The following is a 25908-nucleotide window of genomic DNA, read 5'->3' on the forward strand; positions in this document are numbered from 1 at the left end:
GTTTTCGCCAAATTCTGAGCCGTCCATCAACATGATGCACCAGGAACTTCGACTTGTCAGACCAAGCAACTGTTTTCCAATCCTCAATAGTCCAGTGCTAGCGTTGCTGTGCCCACAGGATGCATGCTCTCTTATTCTTCATTGATAACAAAGGTACGTGATGGGCATCAGCTGTTGTAGTCCATTCGCGACAAAGTTCGACTAGTGGTCCGTTGTGATATTTTGTTCTGTGCACCAAGGCTGTATTCTGACATGATTTGCGACATTGTAGCCCGTCTGTTTGCTTCCACAATTCTAGCCATCCTCCTCTGACCTCTCTCTCATTCGATTTTCTTCCACAGGAGTGTCGTTGAGAGGATGTTTTCTGTTCGTCGGGCCATTCTCGATACACCCTTGAAACTGTGGCGCGTGAAAAGTTCAGAACTGCCGTTTCAGAGATGCTTTGCCCTGCACTTACTACCATACCACGTCCGAAGTCCATTAGATCACTCCTTTCCCCATTCTTGTTACGGTTTGTAAGCTTAACTGATATATCCACAACTGTGGTCATGTGACTTGCAACGTTGTGGGACAAGCCATTTGTGTGCACAGCACGGGTGTACCTAATAAAGTGGCAGTACAGTGTACCACAGTACATGTGTTGAAGGTTGAAAACATTGACATTGGACTCAAATTTCTGTAAACTGCAATTTTCAAGAAATACACATGAAGATTATTTGAAAAAATAGTTGAAGAGTTAAGTGAGAAAGTAAAAATGTATTATATACAATAAAAATATTACGTTTTGTCAAAATTCAAGGAAAGTTTTCATAATATGTAGGTTGTGAATCAGGTTGCAGGATGAAAGCAATTCAGGTCCTGTTTGGATGGAGGTCTTGTGTTTCCTGGAAGAAACAGTTTCATATTTTTTATCTTGCATTCATGCACTCTGTGCACCAACCATCCAAAAATGTGCCTAGGCTTGGCTGGGACCTCCCTAATATACTAAATTAAAAAAAAAAAAAAAAAAAAAAAGTACAAAAGACTTTTTTTTTCCCATGGTGGAGAGGCACAATCCTCGTTTTTACCACAAATGAGGACTGTGGTGCAATCCTTTGATAGTTTACCACCCACACTTTTCACCCTTGAATTTCAATCCTGTCAGGAGTTAAGTTTAAAAAAAAAATAAATAAATAAAAAAATAGGTCTTATTTTATCCACATGGAAAATATCTTTGTTCCTACACTCATTATGCACTTTTGGTTATACTGAATTTAACCACCCCAAAATGGTTGTATTGTTCAAATCGTTTGCTTCACCTGTAACTTTTCAAAAACATAAGTTGTTGGCATAACTTAAATCAATTTATTCAACCAGTGGAACACACAAAATTCTGTTTGAAATAATTTTGAAAAATGTTCAGCTTTAATTGATTTTGTAATAAATTAGAGCAAAGTGGAGAAGAAATTGTTGAAGTTAAACATAAAAAAGGCACCTGAGGCAGATGGAACCAATCCAGTTATAATGAAGGAGGCAGCAAGAGAAGTAAGCAAACCCTTAGATATAATTATGAAAGCATCATAGAGCCGGGAGAGGAGGTCCCCATGGATTGGAGATGTGCAAATGTATCCCCAATTCACAAAGGGGATTCAAAGGGTGACACAAATAATTATAGGCCTGTTAGTTTAACTTCTGTTCCGGGTAATGGAGTCACTGGTTAAGGAGGCAATACAGGATCACCTAGACAAGACAGCAGTAATAGTTCAGACACAGCATGGATTTGTAAAGGGGGAAGTCTTGTCTGACCAATTTGATCGGATACTACGATGTGGTCACAAAGGAACTGGATGCAAAAAACAATTTTGATATCACATACTTGGATTTCAAGAAAGCTTTTGATACTGTTGCACATGGAAGACTGCTGTACAAATTGGAGTAGTAAGGCATTAAGGGCAAGTTACGCAATGGATAAAGGGATGGTTGAGTAGGAGACGGCAGAGAGTAGTAATAAATGGACACTGCTCCATGTGGACTAATGTTATTAGTGGAGTCCCCCAGGATTCGGTGCTGGGCCCATTGTTGTTTTGTGTATTTATCAATGATATCGATTAAAATATATAAAGCGTAATGTCCAAGTTTGCAGATGATACAAAGGTTGGCAGGATTGTAATGACAGTAAAGACAGTATGCTACTCAAGAGGATCTAGAAAAGTTAGGCAGAGGAGCTGAGAAGCGGCAACTGAAGTTTAACTTTGACAAATGCAAAGTACTCCATATGGTTAGCAGTAACCCAAGAGAAATGTACCAACTGTGTGGTACTACACTCAGGGAGGTGGAGAATGAAAAATACCTGGGCAGTCAGATATGAAGTTCTCTGAGCAGGTCATGGAGTTTTGTCAATGATATATAGGAATTTTGCTAGCAGAGACAAGGAGGTGATTATCCATTTTTATAAGGCAATGGTCAGCCCACACCTTGAATACTGTATACAAGTCTGGAGGCCTCATTTTAGGAAGGATGTAGAGTTGCTAGAATGAGTACAGAGAAGGGCAACAAGATTGGTAAGAGGAACAAGGGGGTGCACTTACAAAGAAAGGCTTAAATTTGCCAAGTTACAGCATCTGGAGACTATGCACCTGCGAGGTGATCTGATTGAGGTGTATAATGCCTTGAATGGTTTGAGCAGGCTCAATGCTGACAGGATACTTCCACTTGCTCAGATTACGAACCTGAGGGGGCATAGATTCAAACTGAGGAAAGACAGTTGTAGAATCGATGTGTGGAAGTTTGCCTTTAGTCAGCAGGTAGTTAATTGCTGGAACAGACTTCTATCTGATGAGGTGAAAGCTGTACTAGACAAACATTCTGAGTGACCGGATGGGTGAAATGGGTTTTTTTTTTTTTTTTTTTGGCTGATGCTGTATAAGCTTGCTTTCTTGAATCATATGCCTCAACTAATGCTAATCATTAAAACCGGACTGTTTACAGAGACGTTTTCACTCCTTAAGAGCTGTGTCATACTTTTTTTTTGTTTTGAATTCCAAATTATGTGCAATGCCCAAGCTCAATAAGTTAAATTCATAAGCAATAAATTTTTTCCATTTTCTAATACTTTTAATATATCCTCAACACTTAAAACTTTCTACTTGCTGTCCATTGTAAAAGTGCCATATGCCGTAGCAAATTTTTATGTGCTATTGAACTCCCATAAATGTTTGCTATATTACAGAAATAGAAACATGCCTTTTCATTAAATTGATTGATACCAATGATTTAGCTATAATGTGTTTTTCAAATAAGTTTATTTCTCTCTAAACGCAAGCATATCACTGTAAGCTACACAACTGTGAATTGCTGCTAGAGTTGTTTTGCTCTACTTTGAGGGTATACAAAATAGAACTGGTAAAAATCTTTTAAAAGAGAGTTTTGAAATGTAAAAATTTCTGTATAATGAGTTTGCCTGCAGCTTTTGGTAAACAAGATGTAGTCTTTTCAAGTTTTTTTAATTCTAATGAAATGTATCATTGAGCTACTATAAATATTATTAATGAAACTTTTGCAAAGTCAGAGAATGGTATACTTCCCTTCCAATGGCATAACACAAAGTTGGCGCCTCCATAGCCAGGTGGACAGGAGCAGCAGTGCGTAGCACACGCTTGTTGATTAAACCAGGGTTCGAGCCCGTGACCACCAAATACGGAGGATGCGGAAAGGTCAGGGAATGACCATCGCATATCCCCGGGAGCAATATGGCCTTAGCTGCTAATGATCCTAAAAACCAAACAACAACAACAACAACAACAAACAAGACAAAGTTTGATGAAATGAAACAAGCTTTTACATTAATTTCAAATAAAGGCTCACGATAACTAGATTTATTATTATTTTACTGCAAATCAAGAGAACAGAGGTAACAACTCACAGAAAATTTCTCCGTTTTATTTAAATTAGAGGAAAGAGCAGTCACTTAAAATAATTTGATGAAACTTCAGTATTCAAAAATTTCAGAAGTTAAATGCAAGTGGACTCTAATTTAGTTATTTGAATAAGAACCTTTATGATTGTTGTTTGGTTTTTTTTAGGAGCATTAGCAACTAGGGCCATATTGCTCCGGGAATATGCGGTAGTCATTCCCTGACCTTTCCGCATCTTCCGTATTTGGTGGTGACGGGCTCGAAACCCGGTCTAATCAAGAATCAACACACTGCTGCTCCTTCCCACCTGGCTACGGAGGCACCTACCTTTATGATCCAAATGAATAATAATAACGTTTCTATCTCAAATTTCTTGTGAGTTCTTGTGAATCAAAAATGTTTATAATGTTAAGCTTCTGCAGTTTTAAAAATAAATATAATGGCCACATAGTTTTACAGAATAAATTAGCGGTCTGCTGTATATATTTTAGTTCTACAGGCAAATCTGTTTATACATGTTAGTTCTCTACCAAAGTGTAATTCTTTATGTACATTTTAAATATATGACATTTATTTAATATTTAATCTTTTTCAAAACATCAGCCAACATACTACAGAAATGTAAGATTTCTCAGTCTCTATATTTGATAAGGGGGGGGGACCACACAAGTCCAAGTTATAATCGTTTAGAGAGACACACTCTATTCTGATTAGATTGGTAAAGGTGGGACAGTACAGTGACCTGTGCGTCATATATTTTTAAGGGTTTTTTTTTTTGTTTTTTTTGCAACCTGATCTGTACTTTGTAATTGTCCAGAACTGTTGCTATTTTGTTCATTTTAGAAAACAATTATTCTGATTTCAGTTGAATTTTGAAGTGTGGAAACAAGTGTTGGATTTTTTTTTTAAATTCTGTTTCACAAGTCTAGTGGAGCATATACATAAGAAGACAAGACCATAAACATGTTCCTGTTACGATCATCCTAGAATAATTCTTTAATCACTCATTTTCTATTAATTTTCCTCTGAATCTCAACCTCTTGAATCCAAGGATGCTCTTATAATCATGACCAAAGATTTGCTTAACTCTTTTGCTGCTTCTTTTAATATAACTGGATAGATCCCACCAATCTTAGGTGCCCTGTCTACTTTTATCTTCAAAAATTTCTCTTCCACTTTCATCCCTGTGGAGTCAGAGAATTTTGAGCTGCTGAAAATGGACACATTTTTGAAAAATTTTGCCATTTATTGTGACCTAATTGTCATATTAAATTTACTCTATAAGAACTCTATAGTCCTAGTTATGCTGGTTAGTTTATGTTTTAATTTAGCTAGAGATTTTGTAGATTACTATGTAATGATATTTTTCAAATCTTGCCGCTATTGTTATAGTTCCAGTAGAGTGAACAGTAGGTGAATTCAAATTTTATTAATTGTGATAAATGAATAGCCCTAAAGCTTGAATCACTTACATTGGCATTAGTTGGATAATTGTTATATATTATAATTAACTTAACTTTTGAACATAATGGTATAGCCTAATACATATAATGCAAACGTGGTAGTGTGGCAGTATTATTGCTTCATCACTGGTGAATTGGAGTAGGATTGTAATTGCATTTAACTACTCATTTAGAATAATAATCTACAGTTATTATTTGGGATTCTCTGATTATGCTGGTAAATTTGTTTGTTACTTATTGTTTATAATTGCTTAAGGAACCAACAACTTAGCATTGTTATGGGCCTTTATGACAGCTTAAAGAACAGGGTGGATGCCCCAAAAGAATTAAACTGGCCCATCAAACTCTCAGCTGCACACATCAATGCCAGAGCTCGCACTTGATCATCAGGCAACGCAGCAGAACCCGCAACGCAGCAGAACCCGCAACGCAGCAGAACCCTCAACGCAGAATGCGCTGGTCCCAAAAAATTACTCTATATATCTAAAATATAGAGTAATTTAAGTCAGGGAAACGGGAAATATATCGTGCAAAAAGAATAGGTGGAATAGGACCAGGGTGTGTCTGCCAGGGACAAAAGTAGATGACGTAAAGCAGATATCTTTTAAGAGCACAAATGGTGATATTGTTGTACACAATGGCACTAATGACATTAAGAACAGGAGATCTGCAGACTTACTTAACAAGTACAGGGCAATGTTCAAAAAAAGTCACAAGTTAATGTTAATTTTAAAGTGTCTGCAATTCTGCCCAGACATGGTAGGAAAGAGTATATGCTGAGAGCCTTGTCAACCAATTCAGCTCTGGAGAGAGCGTACCAGGCTCATGAGATACAATTTTTTTTCAACTTTTGTAACATATTTTAGGCAGGATTTACATGTACTAATTCCATCTATTTTAATTAATTTCATTCTATAATTTAATTATGAGCAGTTTTATACTGTAACTTGAAGCAGTTTTTATGGGTTCCCTTTTCCTGAAGAATTGAACAAAACTTGAAAATCTAAAGTAAGAGAATTCCTGGCTTAAAATTTCTATATTTATAATATTTCTATTAAAAAAAAAAAACTCCTTTGTTCTTAGATTGGTTTAAAAATTTAATTTAAAATTAGGTCACAGATCCCATACAACAGCAAATCACAATAAGTTAGCATTTGTCCGATTTTACTATATTTGTGGGTCTTGATTACACAAGTTGTCTTGTCCAACATGTCATGGTCTGTGCTTGTCACCAGAAGAGACTACTTCTACAGGGATGGGATACACTTCAATAAAAATGGTGCAACAATATTTGATGATACTATTGAGGCAGTGTTAGCTAGGTTGGAAAACTGCTAGATTGTGGGGGGGGGGGGGGGTACACAGACTAATCGATTACATTAGCTGCAGGCTGGAGTGAAAGTGATTCTTCCATTGCTTCTATTCCCCAACAGCCTTGAAAACAAGGTGCTGGAGATTTTAAGGACTGGTGGGCATCATCATGAAACAAGTAAACACATGAGCTGTGTTACAGCAACTAACAGTAAGAACAGGTTCATGTATACTTATATGTCCACCAATGCCAAGAGTATAGTACATAAATGTGATGTGCCAGTCAATATATAAAATGCAAACATTGTTAGGATATCAGAGAAGTGATGTCACTCAAGATTAAAGTATGCAGAATTCGAATATGGAGAATAAAATGTATACAGAAAAGACAGATAGGATAGGAGATGGGGTTATGCTCTTAGTTAAGATGCAAATAAAATCGAAGGCAGTGCATCCGGTTGACATGCGTGGCCAGTGCAATTTTGAATCAGGTTGGTACTGGGAAAGCAAAAATGAGAGTAAACGTGTGTTATAATTCTAAATATAATGGGCCAGTATACCAGAATGTCTTATAACGGGGATTTTAACTTTCCAAATATTGATTGGAACGTGTGGACATTAAATTGGTCACTCACAGACTGGCAGGACTTTTCTGGATTAATTGGATGACTGTTTTCTACAGCAGCAGCAGGTTAGAGAGGCAACAAGAGGAAGAAATATTCTTGATCTGATTATCAACAGTGATTATTCATGCGTTAAAAATCTGAAGATAAAAGATCCACTAGGTAGCAGTGATCAACAGTGTATTGATTTGGGATTAACTTAAAGATGTAATTACCATCAGGGATAAAGGGAAGGGTTTTTGCTTTCGTAAAGGTGACTACAGTGGTCTCAGAAAGTTTTAAATTCGTTACAGTGGGATTATGCTACCATCTCAAATTCTATATGAGAAGCTTTAAAGAAATTAATCATAGAACCTACTAGGCTTTTCATACCAACTAAGAAATACTCTTTAAGGTAAGGGCCAAAATGGATGTCAGATGAATTGATGAGACTTGTGGTAAAGAAGAAAAATGCATGAGATGTATATAAATTATCAGGTGACACAGAAGCCTGTGGTAGATATCAGCAAGTCTGTAATCAAGTCACAAAGGAGGTTAGGCAGGTGAAAGCAATTATGAGAAATATTTGGTAAAAGATGCAAAGAAAAAACAGAAAAGATTTCTTTACTTACATAAACACTAGAAGGAAGAGGATTAATCAGATTGGTCCATATGATATCAACAGTTGATGATCCTGCTCAGGTTACTGACAAATCGAATGAGTATTTTGCATTACATTCACACATGAGGAATTCTTTAGGAAAGAGGTGGCCAGCAGTTTATCAAACTCTGACAGGTAGCTAAACGATTCTGTAATAACTGAGGGGAAAGTAGAAGAAAAATTTCTGAAATTAAACGTAAGAAAGGCATCTGGAGTGGATAGGATCTATCTAGTTATATTATGGGAGGCAGCAAATAAAGTAAGCAAACTAGCCATAATTACAATAACTTTCTAGGGTTCAGGGGAGGTCCCCACGGACTGGAGAAGTACAAATATATCCCAATTCACAAGTGGGGATCAAAGAGTGGAAGTAATGGCATCACTGGTTAAAGAAGCAATGAGGGACTACAGTTATAGTAGTTAAAGAAGCAATGTTACACAAGACTGTAGTTATAGTTCAGACACAGCATGGGTTTGTTTGGATACTACATAAAAGGCTGCTATACAAATTGGAATAGTATGGCATTAAGAGAAAGTTGAGTGGGAGAAGAGAGAGCGGTAATCAATGGATACTGCTCGTCATAAAGTAATGCTGTTAGTGGAGTCCTCCAGGGTTCAATGTTGGGACCACTGTCATTTTTCTATATTTAACAATGACATTGATGAAGGTATAACAGGCTTAATGTCCAAGTTTGCAGGTGATACCAAAGTTGCCAGGGTTACTAGTAACAGTAATGACGGTACACCACTGCAACAGGATCTGAAAAAGATGGCCAGATGGGCTGAGAGGAAGCAGCTAAAGTTTAACATTGAAAAATACAAACTACTGCCTATGGGTGGCAGATATACCATAGTAACGTACAAACTGTGCAGTGCTATACTCAGGGTAGTAGAGAACACACACTGCACAAAAACCTAAGCATATCTCTGCGTTGCTTTCATTGTAGGTTTTACCAGTTCAATGGTAGGCCAGAGATTTAAAAGGGTATGGATTTTGTAAGTGTAGTGTTATGTATCGTCGTTCTTCTGGCCATTTAGCAGCTGGACCCCTGCTGAGGCCCAGCGTTGCCTGCACTTAGCCCCGTGGAGGCAGACCAGGTACCTATAGTTTGATATTTATACTCTGGCAGGTCCTGCCACCTAATTTCCTGAGGTTTCAGTGGCTAGGACCTATAAAAAAAAAAAAAAGGTGCATTTAATGGATTAAAAGATTAGAGACCAAGAAGGTGTGATGTGCAATTTTGAACATTTAGATTTTGTTGTGTGGGGGCATTCACTGTGAGGTTCAGTCAGAGTGGGGGGGGGGACAACTCTGGAACTCGGAAATATGGGGCCAATAGAAAAGGTGGCCCCAGGAGATCAGTGGGGCATGCCCATGCCCCACCAGGAGGAGAAGAGGAGTAGTTGGAAGGGGTGGGGTGGGGAACCACACCCCTCCCCTTTGTATTCTGGACCCTAAAGCAGAACCTCATGCAGGTACAACAGGAAAATTTATTTCAGGATGATAATACAAGACTGGTTGAACTTTTTTTTTTTTTTTATTTAAACCTCAAGCACAAGAGGTATTAGAACTTAGTGGCCAGCCTGCAAACACCATTTTAGAGCTGTATCCTCAAAATATAAAGAAGATTGATCTCACCGTGATGTCTATCATAACCTAAAAAGACATCAATCATATTGCATGATGGGAGAGAGATGGGAAAATAACTGTAAATACTACTATAAATGACACCATTATCCATATAGCATGTGGATAATGTGCCAGTGCAATCTCCTGACTTCAGCCCTATAGAATAGTGTATGTTTGAATGCTCTTGGGAACTCAAAACTACTCTTGTGGACCAATGAATATCACTGGGTTTCCTTAATACCCTCATCAATGGCATGCAGAATCACTGAAAAAGTATGTGATCACAGGTGAAGGGACCATTCTCCCTACTGATTAGCAACTGACATTCCATCCATGGCTTGAAACTTGTCAAATGTCAAGCCATGATTTTTATATGTGCCACTGCTATTAATAATGCTGATATAATATAATCTACTCATTAAATTTTAATTGAACACTTCTGTGTGTTCTCACAAATTAAAGCAATGTAGATTCCCAGAATTGGGAATCAAAGTAATATGCATTTATTTCTTGACGTTCATCCTAGTCCCCCCCCCCAAAAAAAAAACTTTGATAACACCAATATCATCAATATTCTTAAAAGACATACCTGGCTCTGACTTCACATTTCACACTCAGTGTGGATTATGAAACATTTACCTTATAAAGTTTTATAAATAAATAAATATAATATATATAGGCCATTTAAAAAAATTATACAAATACACTCTTTGCAAAACTGATATTAACTAGATTCATGGTGTGTATGTGTGTTTTTTTTGTCAGGGGTAACTTCAGAGTTAGCCTTGAAAAAAAAAAAAAAAAAAAAAAAAATTAATTCTGAAATTAAAAAAAAAAAAAAAACAGCCATAAAAGACCAAACTATATTTACCATTACAGGAGGCACACTGGCTAAGTGGGGGAATATCCTGTAGAGTTTCAGTACTCCTGAAGGCAACTTCAGGTATGCTAGGCAAGCCCAGAGCAACAAAATATTCAATCTTTTCTGGCACCTGGTGTGAATACACAATACGAGAAGTCTGAGGAAGAGAAGATGACAGATTATTTAATGGGGTTAAATGAACTGGCTGACTAAGGGGTCTCTTCCTAGATGCAATCTTGGATTCCTGGAATCAGACATAAATGCCAGCATTATTTCAGCTCTTATTAGCTGAAAATGTATACAAATTTTTACAATATATTAGCATATCATTACAGTATCGATTGATAACACATGTAGTATTTCCAAACGTTTTTGCAAGTACTCATTTTTTTGCCAGTTTTTTTGGCAAAATAGTATTAGTAATGGCCATATGGTGCAGGGAAGACTTCGGCTCATGCTGCACCAGCCAAAAAAAAAAAGGGGGGTTAAATTATAATAAATAATAAAAGAAAATGAAATAGACAACTTATGCATTTACTTCATCCAGCTGACCTTTGAATTTCCCCAAACAATCAACCTCAACTACCCGTGTAGGTAACTTATTCCAGTAATTTATAACTCACTACCTAAAATAAAACTTACTGCAATTGGCAAAAGGGTGTCCTCATATGGATGCTCCTTTGCTGACCTCACCATGCAAGTTACCCGTCTCTGGACCTAATCAAGAAGCTCGATTTCCTTTTTTTTTAGGTGCCATCTCCACACTTGAACACAGTGTTCCAAGTGTGGTCTAACAATAGCCTTATATAATGAGATTATGACATCCTTATTTCTACTAGCAAATGTTCAATTAATCATCAACAGGACACCATGGGCCTTCCTTGCAACCTGTCTACAATGTTCTAAGTACTTCACATCTAACGGCATTGTAACTCCCAAGTCCCTTTCTTCCACTGCTGGCTTTAGTTCAACTCCATCAAGTGTATAAATTATGTTGGGGTTGCTGTTTCCCCAAGTGTAAAACCTTGAATTTTGCTGAATTAAAGTATAGATGCCACTTTCACAAGAGAGCATTCTGGTCTCTTGCCAAAGCTATTGGCCACAACTTTTGCCCATCTCTGCTCCCACCTCTGTCCAAACCAGATGGTTCTGTTGTCACTTCAGCCAAGGATAAAGCTGACCTGCTAGCACCCCATTTTTCTTCCAGCTCATGTACTAATGATCTTGGTAAAACACCTCCCACCATTCCCAACACGCTCTATTCAATGCCGCCCGTGGTCTTCCGTCAAAAGCATTGGGAGATCAAAATTGAGAGTAGGAGTGTGCTATAGGCCTAATGACTCTGATGATTATAATAAGGAACTGTACAGGGAAATAGAGTGGGCCAGTAAATCAGAGAGTCTTATAATGGGAGATTTTAATTTCCCAGATATTGACTGGAATTTGGGGGCTGGTTACTCACACACTAGCAGGGCTTTTGTGGATTTATTGGATGATTGTTTTCTACATCAGCATGTTCAGGAAGCAACTAGAGGGAGTAATACTCTTGATTTGATTATCAGCAGTGATTCTTCATGCATTAAGAATCTGCAGATAAATGAACCACTAGGTGGCAGTGATCACAGTGTGCTGAAGTGGGATTTACTCAAAGAGGTAACTACCATTAGGGGTAAAGGGAAGGGTTATTGCTTCCGTAAAGGCGACTACGATGGACTGAGACAGTATTTAAATTCTATACAGTGGGACCAACTGATGATGTTACCAACAGCAAATTCAAAATGGGAAGCATTCAAAGAACATATCTTGGAAGCTACTAGGCTTTACATACCAACTAAGAAATATTGTTCAAGGTTTAGGCCAAAATGGATGTCAGATGAACTAATGAGGCATATGGCAGAGAAGAAAAATGCATGGGATACTTACAAATTAACACATGACACAGAAGCCTATGATAGATACAAGTTGATATGCAACCAAGTTACAAAGGAGGTTAGGCAGGCGAAGGCGGATTACGAGAAATCCTTGGCAAGGGATGCAAAGAAAAACAGCAAAGAGTTCTTTACTTATGTAAACTCTAGAAGGAAGGGGATGAATCAGATTGGTCCACTTGATATTGATGGGTCAACTGTTGATGATCCTGCTCAGGTAGCTAACAAACTAAATGAATATTTTGCATCGACATTCACACATGAGGAGTTATTCAGCAAGGGGAATGCCAGAGGTGTATTCAACTCTAGCAGTAAGCTAGAGAATCTTGAAATAACTGGGAGTAAAGTGGAGGAGAAACTGTTGAAGATAAACACAAGAAAGGCACCCGGGGTGGATGGGATCTATCCAGTTATATTAAAGGAGGCAGCAAAGGAAGTAAGCAAACCCTTAGCCATAATTATGAGAGCTTCCTTGGACTCAGGGGAGGTACCCATAGACTGGAAATGTGCAAATGTGACCCCAATTCACAAAGGAGGATCAAAGGCTGACACAAGTAACTATAGACCTGTGAGCTTAACTTCTGTTCCAGGAAAATTAATGGAGGCACTGGTTAAAGAAGCACTGCAGGATCATTTAGACAAGACTTCAGTTATAGCTCAGACACAGCATGGTTTTGTTAAGGGGAAGTCTTGCCTGACCAACTTGATTGGATACTATGATGCAGTCACAAAAGAACTGGATGCAGGGAATAACTTTGATATTATATACTTGGATCTTAGAAAGGCTTTTGATACTGTTGCACATGGAAGACTGCTACACAAATTGGAGCAGTGTGACATTGGAGGCAAATTGCTGCTATGGATAAAGGGGTGGTTGAGTGGGAGAAGACAGAGAGTGGTAATCAATGGACACTGCTCATCATGGACTAATGTTATTAGTGGAGTCCCTCAAGGTTCAGTGTTGGGTCCATTATTGTTTTCTGTATTTATAAATGATATTGATGATGGTATATCAAGCTTAATGTCCAAGTTTGCAGATGATACAAAGGTTGGCAGGGTTGTCAAGGACACTACTGACACTACACTGCTGCAACAGGATCTGGAAAGGTTGAGCAGATGGGCTGAGAGGTGGCAAATGAAGTTTAACATTGACAAATGTAAAGTACTACACATGGGAAACAGCAACCCCAGGGCAACGTATCAACTCTGTGGTACTACACTGACAGTGGTAGAGAATGAAAGGGACTTGGGGGTGATTGTGCAGGCAGATATGAAGTTCTCTGAGCAGTGCAGACGGGCTGCAAGAGTAGCTCATGGAGTATTGTCAATGATATACAGGAATTTTTCCAGCAGGGACAAGGAGGTGATTATTCCATTGTATAAGGCCACACCTAGAGTACTGTATACAGGTCTGGAGGCCTCATTTCAAGAAGGATGTAGAGCTGCTGGAACGAGTACAAAGAAGGGCAACAAGATTAGTGAATGGAACAAAGGGGTGCTCTTACGAGGAAAGGCTTAAGTTTTGCAAATTACAGTGTCTGGAGACTAGGCACCAGCGAGGTGATCTGATAGAGGTGTATAAAGCCTTGAATGGTTTAAGCATGCTCAATGCTGATGGGATTCTTCCTCTAGCTCAGAAAAATCACCTGAGAGGGCATAAATTCAAATTGAGGAAAGACAGATGTAGGATAGACGTGCGGAAATTTGCCTTTAGCCAGCGGGTGGTCGGTTGGTGGAACAGACTGCCATCCCTTGTGGTGGAGGTTGATAGCCTAAATAAGTTTAAGGCTCAGCTGGACAGGTATTTTGAACGAACAGAGGGGTGAAGTGGAAGTGGGTTTTTTTTTTTTTTTTTGGCTGATGCTGCATAAGCTTGCTTTCTTGCATCAAATGCCTCTACTAATGCTAATGCTAAAAAGGATATCAGAAGGATTTTGATGAAGCTTGATGCTAAGAAAACCCCAGGTCCTGATGGTATTTCTCCACTTGTTCTCAAAACCTGTGCTCTTGAACTTACTCCTATTCTTTGCCGCCTTTTTTCACTTTCTTATTCCAAAGGTGTTTTTCCTTCTGCTTTGAAATTTGCTTATATCCAGCCAATTCCTAAAAAGGGTGACAAATCCCTCCCATCCAATTATCGTTCCATTGCAATTACTTCTACTCTTTCTAAAGTAATGGAGAAATCAATTAACCGCCAACTCTTAAACTACCTTGAAACCTTCTGTCTGATCAACGATCGCCAGTATGGATTCCGTCAGTGTCGATCCACTGGTGATATTCTGGCTTATGTTACCCATTTATGGACTAATTCAATGGAAAGGGTCGGAGAAACACAAGTAGTTGCTCTTGACATCTCAAAGGCTTTTGATCATGTTTGGCATAAAGGTCTTCTAAACAAGCTTCCATCTTATGGTTTGCCAACTGTTTTTTATTAATTGGTTATCCAGTTTTCTCTCTGATCACTCACTGAGGGTGATGGTAGATGGCTCTCTGTCTTCTAACTTCTCCACTAATGCCGGTGTCCCCCAAAGTTCAGTTCTTTCCCCCACTCTTTTCCTCTTGTATATTAATGACCTTCTTCCATTGACTGGAAATCCTATCCATAGTTTTGCCGATGATAGCACATTGCATTCCACTTTCCATTTTGAGAAACCTTGTCCTGCTCAATCAGCTTCAATTTTTCGAAAATTTGCTACCAATTCCTTAAATGCCAATCTTCAGGTAATTCTCCAGTGGGGCAAAGACAACTTAGTTGATTTCAACCCTTCTAAAACTTAGTCTTGTCTTATATCTCGCAAAAAGGATTCTTCTGCTCCTATGCTTATCTTTAGTGACACTCCGATTTCTAGACAAAATGATATATCTCTTTTGGGAATTACCCTGACTTCTAATCTCTCTTGGCACAAGCACATTACAAATATTGCTTCCTCTGCATCTATAAAACTTGGTTTTCTCTTTCGCTCTCGGCGTTACTTTTCTTTCAAACAGCTGCTCACTCTGTATAAATCACAAATCCGCCCTGCCATGGAATATTGTTCCCACATCTGGGATGGTGCCCCCAAAACCTCTCTCAGGCTTCTTGATTCCATTCAGAAGAGGGCAGTTAGGTTAATTAATGATTCATCTTAACAGAGTCTCTCCACTTGCTTTCTCATAGACGTACTGTTTCTGCTGCATGCCTCTTCTACAGATACTTCCATGGGCACTGTTTTTCAGAATTGGCTTCTATAATTCCCGCTCTCTCTTTCAAAACAGTCCAAACACGTGCAGCCACGCCAACATCCATTTACTGTCCAACTTCAAACCCACAGAACCAACTTTTCATCTTCCTCATTTATTCATTCAACTGCCGTTTTCTGGAACAACCTTCCTTCATACGTATTTCCTGAAAATTACAATCTACAAAAGTTCAAGTGCAATGTCAACAAATATCTTCTTTCGTCTTCTCTACCTCCAACCCAAGCACGGTACTAAGTACTATAGGTTCTAATACCTATCGTGTTTGGGGTTGACATAAAAAAAAAAACAGCCAAAAAAAAAAAAAAAAAATCAACCAAAAAAAAAAAAAAGTCCCATTTCAACCCTCCATTCATTCCAAATGCCTGTCCAGCTCAGCCTTAAATTAATTTAGGGTATTAGCTTCCAGAACAAAAGATAGAAGCCTGTTCGACCAATCAACTACTCGCTGGCTAAAGGCAAATTTCCGCACATCTATTCTATAATTATCTTTCCTCAATTTGAAACTGTGCCCCCTCAGGTTCTTAGTCTGAGCTAGAGGAAGAATCCCATCAGCATTCAGCTTGCTCAACCCATTCAAGGCCTTATACACCTCAATCAGATCACCTCACAGGTGCCTACTCTTCAAGTGTTGCAATTTGCAGAACTTAAGCCTTTATTGGCAAGAGCACCCCTTTGTTCCCCTCACCAATCTTGTTGCCCTTCTATGTACTCATTCTAGCAACTCATTCATTGCATTGTATAACGGGATAATCACCTCCCTGTCCCTGCTAGCAAAATATCATTGACAAGACTCCATGATCTGCCATGGCAGCCCCTCTGCACTGTCCAGCGAACAGTGCAGAACAGTGTTCAGCGAACTTCATATTTGACTACACAATTATTCCCAGGTCTTTTTCACTTTCCACTTCCCTGAGTGTAGTACCACACAGTTGGTACGTTCTATTTGGTTATTGCTACCCATATGCAGTACTTTGCATTTGTCAATGATAAACTTCAGTCGCCACTTTTCAGCCCATTTGTCCAACTTATCTAGATCCAGTTGGAGTAGCATACTATCTTTACTGTAGTTAACAACCCTGCCAACCTTTGTATAATCTGCAATCTTGAACATTAAGCCTTAAATATCTTCATCAATATTATTGATAAATATACAAAACAACAATGGGCCCAACACTGAACCCTGGGGAACTCCACTAATAACATTTGTCCACGAAGAGCAGTGTCCGTTGACTACCACTCTGTCGTTTCCACTCAACCATCCTTTTATCCATTGTAGCAACTTATCCTTAATGGCATACCTCTTCAATTTTTACAGCAGTCTTTTATGTGCAACCTGAAATCAAAGTTATTTTTGGCATTCGGTTCCTTTGTGACCACATCACAGTATCCAATCAAATTGGTCAGACAAGACCGACCTTTAACAAACCCATCCTGTGTCTTAACTATTAATGCAGCCTTGTTTAGATGATCCCGCAATGCTTCTTTAACCAGTGATTTCATTATTTTACCCAGAATGGAATATAAAAAGTACTGTCCATAAGTTTCCCCCTCTTTCTTCCTTTTCTTTTTCAAATAATTCTATATATATATATATATATATATATATATATATATATATATATATATATACACACACACACATATACAGTAAGCAACGGTTATAGTGATCAAGTATGCAAATTGAATTTTGATTCTAATTAATGGTGATTTTAATAAGTGAAAATCAACGAATATTATCTACACGCTATATAAAAATAAAAATATAAAGCACAAATTTACACTTTATTACCAAAAGTTTATTACCAATCAAATCAATCCAATAAGAAAATCTGAAGAATATTATTCACATGTTAGCAAAATAAAAATAAATTTATACTTACATACATGGCTTAATTAATATACATATTAATTAAACATAACTTTGTAATATGATTATAATTTAAAATGGTAACTAATAAGTGATTATTTTAATAGATTGCTTTAAATTATCACTACAAAGTCTATTTATAGGTTTTTCAATATTGTATAACAGTCTCCATCCACGATCACTTGCACCAGTTTCTTCCAACGCTCTTCCTCAGGACGGCTAAAGCTTCCGGTTTGCCATTTTGTAATTGGAATTCATTTGGGTTCATCTTCATTTTCCTCCTCCTTGGCAACATTATCAGTAACAGACTGAGCAATTTCTTCTTCTGTTAAATTTGTAGTAACTTGTGGATCACCATCTATATGCACCCAGTCATTAAATTCCTGTTCACCCATGTCAGTAATTAATCCACATTTTTTAAAACAGGTCCTAATTCAGGTTTTGGAAACTTCATTCCAAGCACTCACTGTCATATGAAGTGCATCAAGAACAGATTGGATCTAGAACAGTTATCTGCTTTGTTTGTTAAATGTGCTAAGGCTGTTTGCATATCACAATTGGTTTGTTTCGAATTCTTCAGTTTCATTTTCTGCCTAAACCAGAGCTCACAACAATTGTAAAGCAGTTATTAATCAGTCCAAACTAGATTTTGAACAGGCTAAGAGTAGAAAACTTGCTTCTTGTCCTAATAGTAGCCGAGCATTCTGGTCTCTTGCCAAAGCTATTGCCAACAACTTTTGCCCATCTCTGCTCCCCCCTCCCCATCTGTCAAAACCATGTGGTTCTTTTGTCAATTCAGCTAAGGATAAAGCTGACCTGCTAGCATCCAATTTTTCATCTAACTCATGTATTTATGATCTTGGTGAAACACATCCCACCATTCCCAGCACATTCCATTCAATGCCTTCTGTTGTCTTCAGTCAAAAGGATTTTGACGAATCTTGATGCTAAGAAAGCTCCAGGTCCTGATGGTATTTCTCCACTTGTTCTCAAAACCTGTGCTCCTGAACTTACTCCTGTTCTTTGCCACCTTTTTTTCACTTTTATATTCCACAGGTGTTTTTCCTTCTGCTTGGAAATTTGCTCATATCAGGCCAGTTCCTAAAAAGGGTGACAAATCCCTCCCATCCAATTATCATCCCATTGCTATTACTTCTACTCTTCTACTCTTTCTAAAGTAATGGAGAAATCAATTAACTGCCAACTCTTAAACTACCTTGAAACCTTTTTTCTGATCAATGATAGCCCATATGGATTCCATCAGTGTCGATCCACTGGTGATATTCTGGCTTATGTTACCCATTTATGGACAAATTCAATGGAAAAGTTCAGTGTAGCATAAGCAGTTGCCCTTGACATCTCAGAGGCTTTCGATCGTGTTTTGCATAAAGGTCTTCTAAACAAGCTTCCATCTTATGGCTTGCCAACTGTTTTTTGTAATTGGTTATCCACTTTTCTCTCTCTCTCTAACCGCTCACTGACGGTGATGGTAGATGGCTCTCTGTCTTCTAACTTCTCCAGTAATAATGGTGCCCCCAAGGTTCTGTTCTTTCCGCCACTCTTTTCCTCTTGTATATTAATGACCTTCTTCCATTGACCCGAAATTTTATCCACAGTTTTGCTGATGATAGCACATTGCATTGCACATTCCAGTTTGAGAAACCTTGCCCTGCTCTATCAACTTCAACTTTTCGAATATCCGCTACCAATTAATGCCTATCTCCAGGTAATTCTCCAGTGCGGCAAAGACAACTTAGTTGATTTCAATTCTTCTAAAACTCAGTCTTGTCTTATATCTCTCAAAAAGGATATGCTTATCTTTGGTAACATTCTGATTTCTAGGCAAGATGATCTCTCTCTTTTGGGGATTACCCTGACTTCTAATCTCTCTTGGCACAAGCAAATTACAAATATTGCTTCCTCAGCATCTAAAAAATTGGTTTTCTCTTTAACTCTCGGCGTTACTTTTCTTCCAAACACTGTTCACTCTGTACAAATCGCAAATCCACCCTACCATGGAATATTGTTCTCACATCTGGAGCGGTGTCCCCAAAACCTCTCTCTCAGGCTTCTAAATTTCATTCAGAAAAGGCCAGTTAGGTTAATTAATGACTCATCCTAACAGAGTCTCTCCACTCGCTGTCTCATAGATGTACTGTTTCTACTGCATGCCTTTTCTACACATACTTCCATGGGCACTGTTCTTCTGAATTGGCTTCTATAATTCCCACTCTCTCCTTCAAAACAGTCTGAACATGTGCTACCCAAGCCAACATCTATTTACTGTCCAACTTCGAACTCACAGAACCAACTTTTCATCTTCCTTGTTTATTCATTCAACTGCCATTTTCTGGAACAACCTTCCTTCATATGTATTTCCTGAAAATAGTCCACAGAAGTTCAAGTCTAATGTCAACAAATACAGTAAACCCCCGCTATTCACAGTATCTGTATTCGCGGTTTCGCATATTCACGGTCGCCGATTTAATATAAAATGAAACCTAAAAAATGTGAATTTTAAAGTGCCGTGAACATTTTCCGCCATAAAAAAACATGGATGTGGCTAAAATTATCTTTCCCAGTCAAAACAGCGCTCAGTGGGTGGGGGGAGAGGGGTGGCAAAATCGCAAGCGTGGAAGTTTCTTGCTAATCCTTGTTCAGTATGCGTTATGTGCGTGTCATGAGAGGTTTCGTCATTTGCTTTTAATTTATATGTTTATAAATTGAATAAATTTATCAATTTATAAATTGATATGCTTACAAAAGTGATAAATCTACCGTTTTGCAGTGTAAAACAGACTTTTCCGTTAACACACTTTTTCGAGTGTGTTAACGGAAGAAAGTGTCTTTATTGTGGACAAGGTTTTTCTAACCCGTACAAAAATATGGCTACGAATAACAAGGGAAATTAGGCTACGAATAACAAGGGTAATGACATTAGCGAATAAAATTGAGTTATTAGACAAAATTTCTAATGGTAAAAGTGTCTATTCAATGGTAAAACATTATAAAATCAATGAGTCAACCGTACGATCAATCAAAAAATCAGAAGAAAAAATCTGCCGTAGTGTCCATGAAAACGCGCTAATTGCTTCAAAAATTTTCTCTGTAACTCGTGATGTTAAATTAGAAAAAATGGAAAAGGCTTTAAATCTGTGGATAGAAGACCGAACTCAAAATAAAATTCCGTTAAGTTCACTCATCATTCGTGAAAATGCAAAACTCCTTTATCAACACTTTAGCGAAACTGTTGATAGCACTGGTGGGATAAGTTTTTTTAGTTAGCAAAGGCGCTGGTTTGAAAGATTTGTTTGAAATTTCTAATAAATATTACATTTAATATTAAATTGTTTCTTATTTTCATTTCGATGCCATATGCTTGCATTTCACTATGTACTGTCTATGTACATAGTTATATTATGAAGGTACATATAATACATACATAGGAAAAATTTTAGACTAGTTTTTCTTATATATTTCATACTTTGGAACGGAACCCCTTTATTACTATGGGAGCCATAACTCAGTATTTGCGGAATTTCTCAGGAACGTAACCCCCGCGCCCGCGAATAGCGGGGGTTTACTGTATCTTCTTTTGTCTTCTCAACCTCCAACACATGCATGGTACTAAGTACTAATAGTTCTAATGGAATATTGTTTCCACATCTGGAGCGATGCCCCCAAAACCTCTCTCAGGCTTCTAAATTCTATTCAGAAAAGGGCAGTTAGGTTAATTAATGACTCATCCTAAGTTTGCAGTTTTCATTAAAAAAAAAAAAAAAAAAAAAAACACTAGTGCATTTATTTAGAATAGTTATCTGCTTTTCAATATCGGATGATGTTTCCAAACTGTCATCTATAGACTGGATGATTCTTCTCCTCATATCCAAAAAAAGTCTTAAAGGTGTTTATTATTCCCTGGCATTTTTTTTTTTTTTTTTTTTTTTGTCTTTTACAAGTAAAATTTAAAACACAGTAAAAAAGATAAGCATCAATCAATAACAAGGCACATTGCATGCACAATAACACAACACATACAAGTGAGATATGGAGTACAAAGTTTTCAAGTCTAGATATAAGAAAGAAGAGCATATTCTACACATTTCACCATAACATAAAAACACATAGAATTCCAGCTATTGGTATTATTGCAAATGCAACAAGATTGTGATTGCTACCCACTTAAAACAGATTATACAAACAAAAAAGCCCAATAAACAGAAAACTGCAAATTGTTTTTATTTATGGTTGTGACCTCTAGAAATGTGCTTTAGAAAAATATCAAAGAGCTGGAAGATGTGATTCTAATAAAAGATGGAAGTGTAGTGCATTTTACTGATTTGAATCAGTTCTTTGAAATTTGATTCTAATAAAGCGGCTGAGTCTAATAACCAGCACTTACTCTGTGTGTGTGTGTGTGTGTGTGTGTGTGTGTGTGTGTGTGTGTGTGTGTGTGTGTGTGTGTGTGTGTGTGTGTGTATATATATACACACACATACACACGCGCACACACAGGTAGCTCTCGATTTACGTCGGGGTTAGGTTCCTGGGGTGGGGGGTTAGGTGCAAATTAAACCCTTTATATAATGGAGGCAATCGGAAATCACAGAGTTAGTTTCCGGGCACCAAAAATTTTACCTACCACTTTGCATCGATTGTTTTATTTTATTAGCATTCTTCATAGTTGTAGTAATAGTCGATGGAGGCATATTCATAGCCCTACACACTTTAGGGCAGCTTTCACCAGATTACATCCTCTGAATGCACTAGGATTGCACTAGGATTCAATGAACTTCTTTTATCAGACATGGCATTTCTTTATTCTGTTAAATTAAAAACTTTATAACATGACTGGCTAAACCTGCACATAGATATCACTATTTTTATTTAATTTATTAATAGCACAATTAATAAAAAATGCTAGCGTAATAAATTTCCAACATGTCTAAATAGCATAAACAACAATCAACTGAATGGACCTTTTCTACCCGCATCCACAAGTGGTTACTTTGAGGGCGAGAATCTTTATCTTCTCTGATATGGATGTGCTAATTGCTGATTGCCTCAGATTGTCCTAAATCACGTGAACAGTGAATAGTTGATAGCACAGTATGATGTCGATAAATATTGTCTGATGATTTTAAACTGCAAAAAAATTTGCAAACAAAAAAAAATTGCAAAAATAAATAAATAAAAATGGCATTGTGGTTAGTGCTCGGTACTATTGCAAATCGGACCAATTCGATCCGCTGATTCGCATTGCGAATCGGCGCAAAACGAGGGCTACTTGTATACAGTCAGTCCTCGTATAGCACAATAGTTGTGTTCCTAGGAATCCTCGTGCAATGCAAAATCATGCAATATAAATAACAGGCCCTATGGAAAAAATAGGGTTAGTTGCCGACCACCCAAGATTGAACACACACATTTGTAACCAAAACATTACCAAACAATAAATAATCATAACAAAGTATTTACGTATTTTATTATGTAATAAAATATTGCTAATGCTTTTGCTTCTATCATAAGCAAACTTTTTCTTTGTTTGATCTTCTATCCAAACAGATGACAGCCGTTCCATCACTTGCAATTCCTTGTGTCTTGATTTTATTACACTTTGAGTTGTTCCTGCTGTGACAGTTGTTTTAATTTTCTCTGCATTCTTTCTAATTCTCGGCATTGCCTCATTTAGGTCTGTAGCATGTGCAATATCACAGGGTCTTTCATTTCGCTCAAAGTGCTTCACAATTTCATATTTTTTCTCTATCGACAGAGGCGGACTGGCCATAAGCCTTACTGTGAAAACCCCGGTAGGCCGGAGGCCAGTGTGATTTTGGCTATAAACGCTAGTATGAGGCCACTACAAATTTTCCCGGGTAAGAATTTTTGACCCAGTTCACCTCTGTCTATCGATATTGCTTTTCTTTTTCTCTCTGAATCCGTAGTGTCTTCACCAGAATGATTCCTTTTCATACCTTTTAAGTATTTTACTCATTTTTAGGGAATAAAGCACAATTACAAAATGAGGAAGCATGCTTGATACAAACAAAGCTGTGCACGTGTAGCAACTGAATAAACAACACCGTAAAGGCAGAGACACACTATTAACACTCACTAGCTCACATTTTACTAGAGCACATTTCTGGGGGTTACTACCATATAACAATAAAAACAATTTCCAGTTGCATTTCTGCTAGTGGAATCTGGTATTAAACTCGATCTAATTGCATTTGTGATAATACCGATAATTGGAATTGTGTGGGTTATTACGATGAAATGTGTTTCCCCTTCACTGATATAAAAAAACAAATACATTTTCAGAATCTTCTCTTCATTCCTATCGTGTTGCGTTCAGTTGGGGTAATTCCGCATTTGACTGCCATTTCTTGTAAACACAAAGGCGAATCGTGCATAAGCATGATTGTGTATATTATAAATCGTGTATGATCGAATTTGTGTAGTGTTATAGGAGGACTGACTGTGTATATATATATATATATATATAACTATATGGCTCAAGCTTTGATATTCAACTTCAGCATGGAAAGACTGTGCTCACATGTTGAATTTTTCTGGATATAGCTTGCACTTGTTGAAAAAAAAGGAGTCCTTTTGTAGATATAGGATAAACTCAAATAACCATTTTGAGAATCTGCTCGCCACACAGCAATATAGAAAACAAAATTTTATCAAGTTAAAAACATGGGTAGATTCAATTCTTGTGCTACTTGGAACTATTCTATTCAAGCAGTATATATATGTTGGCAGCTTGCTACAGTTACTTATAATGCTGACTCTGAGATCTGAAGCTAGCTGTAAAAGTAAGACCTTGGAAAGTAATGAAGAAATAAAATACTAAACATTTTTGCAAAAAACACTAGTATTAAATTCACATATCCAATTGAAATTCCAGGTGAAAGCACTGCCATAAGCAAATACATGGGATCTGTTAGGGTTACAGAAAACATGAAAAGACAGATGTATGTTTCTATACTACTAGGGTCTTCTCAATAAATCTGATGAATTCAAAATAATGGTTAAATAAAATAATTCTGATATGACAACAATGAATAACCAAACAGCTATACAGAGAAATAGAGTGGCCCAGTAAATCAGAATGTCTTATAATGGTAGATGTTAACTTTCCAATGCTGACTGGAACTGTTGGTCAATCACACAGTAGCAAGCCTTTTATAGATTTACTGTATGACTGTTATATACAGCAGCATGTTAGAGAAGGAACAAGAGGAAGCTATATTCTTGATCTGGTTACTACCAGTGATTCTTTATGCATTACGATTCTAAATGAAAAGGACCCACCGGGTGGCTGTGACCACAGTGTACCAATGTTGGATTTAATTAAAGACAACTATTATCAAGAGTAACTGGAAAAGCGTTTGCTTTCAGAAGAGTGACTACAGTGGTACCAACTGATGATGTTAGCTTAGAACTCTAAATAGGAAGCATTCAGGAAAGTAACCATAGAAGCTACTAGGCTTTTAATACCAACAAAGAAATGTGGTTCAAGACTCAAAACTAAATGGATAAACTATTGAGACACAGAGAAGAAAAATGCATGAAATGCATATAAATTATAAGGTGATACAGAAGCCTCTGGTACATAAAGATTATTATTTTTTTATTATTTTTTTTATTTTTTTAATGAAAATCCCAAACATGAGGTATTAGAACAGGAATGGGGAACCTTTTTACGTTGGATGGCCATATTTTATTTAACCAAGATACTATTAGACCGCATGCTGAGAATTAAATATATACAAAAAAAAATTATATATTTGAAGGCATATTTACAATTATTGTATGAGGAATTTAAACAAAGAAATTAGCAAAGACATTTATTTGTTTAGTAAAGATGATAACAAAATTGAAATGGACGAACTTCGACAACAAACCATTTAATGACTTTTTTGCAACTTCTTGATGCCAGATAGTGGTCTGATATTTGGTTCCAACATTGTTGAGCGTAGTTTTCATTGGTCCTCCAAGTGAATATCTGTCATCTGAGATCCCAAGCTTGTTTTAATTTATGTCATATATGAAAATGTTGATTCACAACAGTAGGTTGTGCCAAAACAAGATAGCACTCAATGAGCATGTTGACAGACATGGGTATTGAACAGCATTTTTCCATGTTTGAAGAGGATCCTTCTCGCATCAAATAGAGACTTAAGAATATTATCTCCTGAGAGCTCAATTAATTCCATCTGTAAGTCATGAGGCGCTTTGGAGACATCAATCAGGTGCGGATGAAAAGCTAGTTTCAGTGTGAAACCATGTTTCTCAAAATCAGCAAATCTTTCACTGTATTCTTCAATCAGGGAGTCTAGAACAGCTGTATATTCTTTCGTGTCACATTTCCTTAATGATTTGTTTGTATCCTGTTCATTAATTACTTTTGCTAGTAAAGGCAAAATTAATTTCAGTGTTCAG

At 37.3% G+C, this 25908-nt stretch overlaps 1 protein-coding gene across 2 annotated transcripts in view; it reads right to left on the reverse strand.

Moving 5' to 3' along the window:
• LOC150087142 (uncharacterized) overlaps positions 1-25908 on the reverse strand; it is a 167698-nt gene that overhangs the window by 12921 nt on the left and 128869 nt on the right. For both annotated transcript variants that reach the window (XM_090371844.1, XM_090371843.1), the window contains exon 6: positions 10432-10666. In XM_090371844.1, the coding sequence (XP_090227970.1) occupies positions 10432-10666 (235 nt within the window). The remainder of the gene's footprint in view (positions 1-10431; positions 10667-25908) is intronic.

This window comes from Mastigoproctus giganteus, chromosome 4, assembly GCF_048544385.1.
Source record: "Mastigoproctus giganteus isolate SK-2022 chromosome 4, ASM4854438v1, whole genome shotgun sequence".
Classification (NCBI taxonomy): Eukaryota; Metazoa; Arthropoda; class Arachnida; order Uropygi; family Thelyphonidae; genus Mastigoproctus; species Mastigoproctus giganteus.